Below are 7928 nucleotides of genomic sequence, written 5' to 3' on the forward strand. Positions count from 1 at the left end.
TTGTTTTTACTTTAGAAGTTATGAAAAAAGTATGCTACGCCAGTCACAAGAGATTTTTGAGAAAAAAAAGATCAAAAGACGGTTAATAGATTTCTATATAAAAAACGAAGACAAGCTGAACTCCCAGCAGTCTCCATCGTCAGTTTACACAGTAGCTAGATGACAAGTAAGGGCATTGTTAGCGACTCAGGAAAACCCCAGCAGAAGTAATTGAAAATTTCCCCTCTGGGTTCTCGACTTACCCTAGACAAAACAAAAACAACCCTAAAGGAAAATTGTATACACACACACACATACACACACACACACACACAAACATACATGTATACACACACACTTTCTATCTCTATCCTTCTCTCTCTCTTCAGTGGGTGCATGCACTCTATGGCAAATAAATAAATAAATAAAGACTATGTTTGCAAATCCACTGGTGGTACAGTAGTTAAGGTAGCTAGATCCCACATGGTCAACTGTGCAGTTAAAGTCCTGGGCCCAGCGACTTGAAAAACACACTGGGTGCATGTGTATGTCCAAAATCCCAAGAGAATACAGAAAGAACTAGAAGTGGTCATCCCCTCTGGAGGGAGTTTTCTCACTTTCTTTCCCTCTTTCTGTATCTCTCTCTGGCAAGCACACACCCCACAGCAAAAGGAGGAAAAAAAAGAAAAAAGAATGGTATTCTCCAAACCCCTCACCCTGACTCTCTCTACCTTTATAGCTCTCCCAGCACTATAGATTTGCCTCCCTGCATTAGAAAGTGACTTCCCGAGTGCAGGGATGAGACAGTGTGTTTTTCTCTGCGTGGTTTCCCCAGTGCCCAGCTCATAGAGCAGAGGAAATAACTGCTGAATGGACAAGGGAATGGAGCCAGGTAACCAGGTCTCATCACAGGACAGACAGGACAGCCTGAGACTAGCAAGAGCTCTAGGAGCAAGAGGGTTAGGGTTCATCCTTTACATCATTTACTCAGAGAAGCAAGCTGAGCCCCACCACAGTGGTGCAGTGGCTGAGGACTCACAGGAGAACCAGGTTCAGTTCCCGGTCCAACCTAAACAGGCTGAACTCCATGGCCTGATGGCTAAGGCAGCCAGATCCCAGATCCCACATGGTCAACCGTGCAGTTCAAGCCCCAGAGCCCAAAATCCCAAAAGGAGGAAGAGAAGATGAAGAAGGGATTGGGAACCCAACAAAAGACTCTTCCCCTTCAGTCCAGCCAGGGAGAGTACCGGGGGCAGATGCTTCAGTTCCTGGATCAACTCAAGTTACTTAACCTTTCTGAGTGCCTCTCATCACGAAGGCATTCTCATCTCTTACGTGGGCCTAACAGGGATAGGTTAGTTAATGTTCCAGGGCCATGCCTAGCACACAGTAGGTACTCAATGGACGGCAGCTGATATGGATGCTATAATTACTGATCTAACGAGCAGCCACACAGCCTGAACCACACTTAGCCACTTTGATGATGAAAGCCCTGGCCTGGCAGTCGGGAATTCTGGTCCTGTGGGCAAGTCACTATTTCCAAGGGCCTCAATTTCCCCATCTCAGCTACAAGGAAGGTGAGCAGATGATCTTAGATGACTCTCCCAGCTCTACGTACTGTGACTCAGATTCACTACAGGGCAACTCACGTCAGTGGGAGGCTCAGAGCTGGCAGGCTTCGCCAGGTCCCCATTGAAGGCCAGGTCAGAAAGAGGGCTCCTGCAAGGGAGAAAGACAGGAAGTGGAGGCATAGAATGCTGAAGCTTGTCACGGAACACAGAAGGGGAAAGTGTCTCCCTACTCAACTGTAACAGCATCCAAAGGTTAAAAGTTCCACGCTTTCACTCCTGAGCCCTGCTTGGAACTATTTAGAGATATGGACACTGTTCCATTTCCATAGACAGTGCCCTAGAAAAGGCCTCACTTTCCCCATCTCAGCTACAAGGAAGGTGAGCAGATGATCTTAGATGACTCTCCCAGCTCTACGTACTGTGACTCAGATTCACTACAGGGCAACTCACGTCAGTGGGAGGCTCAGAGCTGGCAGGCTTCGCCAGGTCCCCATTGAAGGCCAGGTCAGAAAGAGGGCTCCTGCAAGGGAGAAAGACAGGAAGTGGAGGCATAGAATGCTGAAGCTTGTCACGGAACACAGAAGGGGAAAGTGTCTCCCTACTCAACTGTAACAGCATCCAAAGGTTAAAAGTTCCACGCTTTCACTCCTGAGCCCTGCTTGGAACTATTTAGAGATATGGACACTGTTCCATTTCCATAGACAGTGCCCTAGAAAACAGTGCCTACTCCCTATCTGCACACAAAGGGTTAAATCTCCCCCCCCTCCTGTAGGAAAAGCATCCTGTTAGTTCTGAGAAGGTAACTCCTTCTTCCCCTAACCCATAAGGGGTTAAAGTTCTCCTCCTGCCAGAAAGAGTGCAGCTGGTCAGCTGCCTTGCCAATATTTCTTGCAGAATTACAGGGGGCGGGAGAAAGGGGGAAGAGTGATTTTCCAAGGCTGAAGTTGTACTCTGAAGCTCTACTTGGAGCAAGGGAAGAGAGGACAGGAGGGTGGAACCCAGCCTGGGCAGCAGCTGTGACCTCACAGCTGTGTAAAGGGTTAAGTCCTAGGCCAGGACTCCAAGCCCTTTCAGGTGAGAAGGCAAGGCCAGAGGGCAGGGCAGGGCAAGGGCCTTCAGCTCCCTGCTCAGCTCCCTATCCCCATGCCTAAGACCATGCAGCCCTTCCCTTCATAGCGGTAGGCCGAGCAGGGCCTAAGGGGCCAGGTGGCCAGCCATGCCTTAAGCCAGCTCTCCCTACCCTAAGGACAATCTCCATGCAGCTGATGGCTAAGATCGCTCGGCCCCTTCCTCCTGCACCCTGTGCTCCCCACCCCAAGGGGCACCTCTGACAAAGGCTATCACAAGCAAATGTCTCTGACCGGCTGCACTCTCCATGCAGACACTGGCTGGTCTGGCATCAACAGGTATTCTTGTGCTCTCTCTCCCACGAAACACCTCTTCATGGACACAGGCTATGCCCAACTCATCCTGACTCCCTACCCCACCCCAGGGCCCAGCACACTGCCCTGCCAACAGGAGCTCGGAGTTGGGAGCACAGGCTTTGAAATCAAACTCCATCCCACCTCTTGTGTGCTGAGGGACAGTGGGTACTCACTTCAGAGTCTCGGTTTCCTCATATCTAAAATGGGTCTAATATCCCTTCACCAAACAGTTCCACACTCCGTCCTTCTCCCCTCTCTCACTCCAAGCAGAGCTTAAGAGGAACAACTTCAACCTTGGCAACCAAACTGCATGGCTGTGGATTCAATGACCCAAAGGTTAGTGCCCAGATGTCAGGATAGAGCAACTAAGAGTGGCCATCTGCACGGCACGTTTCAACTCTGCTATGAACGTGCATCGACTCTGCGAAGACAATTACAATTGTAAAGTCATATATTGGGTTGTTGGGGAAGTCATGATTTATTTTTGTATAGAAAAAGATGTCATGACATTCCCAATGACCTAATGGTAATGATAAGAGCACTTGCAGGACAATGCCTTTAATTTAGACCAGAGTGGGGTCTATCTGTACTCACATTGCATAACTAAGCTAAAGGTGAAGGTCTTAGCCCCAAACAGGGCCACCCACTCAGCCCCCTGACTTCAAGGCTCAAGCAAAACATACCATCTCCCACCCCTCACCTCTTCTCAAGGGTCTTGCTGTGTTCTTCTTGGCACTCTGCTGGAGACTTTGCTGGCCCCTCCTGGGACCATCCTCTGGAAAGGGTCCTGCCATCCTCATCCCTGGGACCAGTGGCCATGCCATAGGTCCTGGGGCCATACCGTGAGCTGCCATCGTGGTTAAAGGTGAGGCGAGAACCCCAAAGGCGGTCCGGGCTAGCAGGGACCTCCTTCCGAGGCTGCTCCATCTTAGCTAGAATCTCTTCCACTGTGGTGGCCGTAAAGCGTTCAGAAGCTGGACGAAAGGGGGCAGGGGCCTTCCGCACACCCCCTGGGGCAGCACAGCGAGCTGGGGGCGTCAAAGGAGGCAACTCCTCCTTCCCAGCCTCCTCCTTCCCAGTCTCCTCTTTCCCAGTCTCCTGGGTGGCTTCTCCTCCAGTGGAGGTTTCAGCCATTGGCCTTGGTGCAAAGGGAAGGGGGCGTTTGCTGCCACCGTAGGGCTGGGGTCCTGCCAGCATGTTCATCTTCCGGGCAGAAGGCAGCTCAGCTAGGGGACCTCGAGGGGGCCGAGGCCCAACAGGCACCAGCAGGCTAGGCTTGGCAGGCAGGGCTGGCTTGGTGGGCAGCGCCCGGGGTTTGGGCTTGACAGGCGGTTTGGCCCGAGAGTCACCTACCAAAAGAAAAACGGTTGTTGGAAGCTGTCAGAAGAGCAAGGAAGCAGAACTTCTTGTGTTTCCTGTTCCACCTCATCTCCCACCCTCCCATTTCTGAATGTTCATATCCTTCTAGGCTTAAGTCAAATGCCACCCTTTCCATAAAGCCTTCCTTGATTTACTACGCACATTCCAGAAACATCTTCTCCCTTCACCGAACTCCTAAAGTGTTCGGCCAATTCTCTTTCAAGTAAAATCTGCTTAAAGGCCCAGCCGGTACCTTATTTCTCCTTGAATTCTAGTTTACACCTAACACAAGTTCTTATCCAACGAATGAATGAACGAGCAAATGAACCAATAAACAAATGCCTGCCTGCCCACGCCAGGCAGTCAGCCTCCCCAGCCTCCCCTTTCTCCCTACCTGACACTCTACCCTCTCGCCCACTGGAGGCTCTTTATTCTGGTTGAGCTTTTCCACTCTGCCTCCCTGCACCCCCTCCCCCAGCACACTCCCAGGCCACCTCCCCACTGTCAGGTCAGGAATGCAAACTTATATTGACCTAAGCCAAACAGAAGTAAATCTGCTACAAGGAAAAAAAAAAAGAAAGAAAGAAAGAAAACAAGACCAGAAACCTACCGTCTACATAAGGCATTCCAATGCCAAATAAAAGACCTTGGAATTACTCATGGTTATAACCTTCAATAGAACCCTGTATCATCCACTCACTCAGCTAAGCACAAGAGAAGCCCAGGCAGCCTGGAAGCCTGGGTTCAAAACCCCATAGGGGCACTCCATTTCCTTCTCTGGGCCTCAGTTTCTCCCTCTGTAAAACATGGGGCTTGATCCACATCACCTGGAAAGTCCCTGTCTGCTCTTACTTGCTGGAAACCTATGATCTCAAAGAGCTCCCAAGGGTCTCCACAGGATCTGAGAACCTTTCAAACTCGCCCTGCACTTGCTCCATACTCCTTCCCTCTCTTACTCCCACCTCAACTGAATCATTACTCAACTACCCCCCCCCAAAAAACGGGGTGCAGCCCCTGCCCTTCTCACCCTCCTCCCAGCCAGCTGGCCCCACCCAGCACCCATCCTTACCTGGCTCAGAGCCAGAAGGCACCAGCTCCTCCTCCAGCTCCCGGGGCGATGGGGAAGCCATGACTGTGCTCGCCCTGAGAGTGGACACTTTCATCACATGGGGCAGACCCTGCTGAGGGCTGGGAAGCAGAGGGGTGTGAGCTGGGGTGGCTGAAGACCCAGGGCAAAAAGAGAGAAAAGACAAGGAAAGAGTTGGGCATTGGCAGTAGGCTGGGCCAAGGGAAGTCTCCTATTTCTAGCAAAGGCAGCGTGTGGGACCGGAAGCAGGAACATCAGGAGGGGCAGCGGGAGGCCGAGGCCGAGGGAGGTCCTTAGCACTCATATCCTCAACTCTTCCCAGGTCCTCCCAAACTCTCTGTCTCCTAACCCCAAAGTCCCAGAGCTTCAGGGAGCCACCCACCCACCACTTCCTCCTGACAAGCTCTCCAAGACACCCTGCTTACAGTTTCCAAAGCGCCCCGTGGGCCAGGCAGCCCCTCTGGAAATGTCTCCGCTGGAAGTATCTATGGCAGGCAGAGCAAGAGGGCCGCAAAGTCTGAACTCTCCCAGAATCACCTCATGGGAGACGGGAAAAACCCGCTCCTCCCCAACCTGGGGCTCCGCCCCAAGCCAGCCCGGGCTGCCTGCCTCCCCATTCCGCTCACCCTCCTTTCCTCTCCCTCCCTCCCTCCAGCAGCTGGGAGTGTTCCCTCTCCCGTCTCCTTCCACATCCCTGCCCCACCCCACCCTTTCAGAGCTGTCTCATCCAAACACGGAAAAATAAGGAATAAAAAGTAAACATCTGGAATACATTTTTTTTTCCTTTAATTTCTCAATCGCTTTGGCTTCAGCTTGGAATTTGATGAGGTAAAGCCAGGGCCTAGTCCTGTTGCCATAGCAATGGCCTCCCACTGGATTTCCAGAGCCTCGCTAAGAGGAAGGAGGAGCCCGAGGCCTGGGCTTGGGCCTGGGCCCAGAGAACAGGACAGGGCTTGGGCTTGGGCACATCCTGGTGGGGGTGGGGGGCATAACCAGGGGAGAACTCCCTGGGGTTCCCCCATGCAGGACAGTCAGGGTGGGACATACTCAGTATCATCTGCCAGCCTAGGGTTGGCCTGGAGGAGTTTTAGAGGGGGGCAGAAGAAGAAATTAAACTGTGCGACAGGGCTCACTGGTAGACAGAAGCCAATGAGTACCCCTTCCTCTAAGCCCTTAACAGCAGCTTTTGGGTGTGATATACTGAGATTCAAATGCCGGGTCAGTCTACTCATTTCTAACTGTGTATTTTCTCTAAGCCTCAGTTTCCCTATCTGGAAAGTGGGGTTATTGAGACTCTTAGGTGAAATCACACATGCAAACTGCTTTAGCACCATGCCTGCTCTCAATCGACATTGGCCAGTATTACTGTGATGCCATTCAGTGTCACCCGTGAGCTAACACCACCCCTGGGAACCCCCATCTCCTCTCCCCAGATCCAAGGCTGCAAGCATTCCCAGACCATGCCTCCACTCCCCCAGGCCCCAGTTATGTTACCTGTTCTTCAGATACTCCACCACCTCCTCAGTTCCCATCCTAGCTCCTGAAGCACCCTCTCACCCACAAGACCTTCCCACCTGGGGGACAGAGAGCCCTGTCCTCCCTTGTTCAAAAGCAAGGAGGATGTTTTCTACCATCTGATGTTCACAGAGTCGGTGAGGAGTTGTCCTCTCCAATCTGCCCTGAGCACACCTCTCTTAAAGTTGCCCACTCCAGCGAGTCTGGAATAACAGCACCAAATTCTAAGAAGCAAACCCCTGTGCTCAGCCTTTGCAAAACCCATGATTCCCCCCACCCCTATCTTTGATGCTGCTTCAGCTTGTCTCAAAGATGGGAGAGGGTTTGAAGACAGAGACACACAGTACTGGCAACTGCCACAGAGGGCTGCCCACTGTGTGTGGGTGAATAACTGCAGGGCCAGGACAGGGGTGGGGGGAGGGGCACGCGAGAGAAAAAATACAATTAAAAAGCAGGACCAACCATTTCCTTGTCCTTGAACATTAATACAAGGGTGGTTGAGACAAACTGGCCCATAATGAAAAACATATCTGGGGACCTGATAGGCATCTCTGCAGTCTGAGGGGCTAAGACACTGAAAAGTGGGTTCCCAGTCCTCAATTGGGGAGGTAGCCACGGGCCGCTCAGAGGTCCAGTCGGGAGCCCTAAGGGACCAAGGCCATGATCGAGCTGCAGAGTCCCGTCAGCTCTGAGCACTCCCCACACCAAGCGTCCAGAGGAGGTTGCTGACCCCTGGGAGCAAAGGCCGCCAGAAGGGCTGGACAGCTCCAGACTGTGGCAAGGGCTCAGAGGGGACAGACGCAGGTGGGATGGCCCCTGTGGTCCCTGGGATCTCCAGCCAGACACGGACAGACATAGCATATAAACTGCTGGAAGAGGGAGGGCCACCGGTTAAGCGGAACAGCCCGGGGCGAGGGGCTGTCTGCAGGGGCCCAGTGAGGAGCTCTGGACACAGAGCGGACAGCAGCAGCCGAAGAGGAGGAGGAGGGGGCG

At 52.5% G+C, this 7928-nt stretch overlaps 1 protein-coding gene across 3 annotated transcripts in view; it reads right to left on the reverse strand.

Moving 5' to 3' along the window:
- CNOT12 (CCR4-NOT transcription complex subunit 12) overlaps positions 1-6039 on the reverse strand; it is a 29244-nt gene extending 23205 nt beyond the window's left edge. Inside the window, exons 1-4 of one of the 3 annotated variants that reach the window (XM_006160800.3) lie at positions 5846-6039; positions 5403-5521; positions 3675-4323; positions 2001-2070 (exon numbers count right to left, since the gene is read on the reverse strand). In XM_006160800.3, the coding sequence (XP_006160862.1) occupies positions 2001-2070; positions 3675-4323; positions 5403-5496 (813 nt within the window). In that variant the 5' untranslated portion in view covers positions 5497-5521; positions 5846-6039. Of the gene's footprint in view, positions 1-2000; positions 2071-3674; positions 4324-5402; positions 5553-5845 lie in introns of all 3 variants that reach the window. The other 2 variants (XM_006160801.3, XM_006160802.3) reach the window with 2 other exon arrangements.
- Positions 6040-7928: the final 1889 nt, after the last annotated feature.

Source organism: Tupaia chinensis, unplaced genomic scaffold (genome assembly GCF_000334495.1).
Source record: "Tupaia chinensis unplaced genomic scaffold, TupChi_1.0 Scaffold000709_1, whole genome shotgun sequence".
NCBI classification, from domain to species: domain Eukaryota; kingdom Metazoa; phylum Chordata; class Mammalia; order Scandentia; family Tupaiidae; genus Tupaia; species Tupaia belangeri.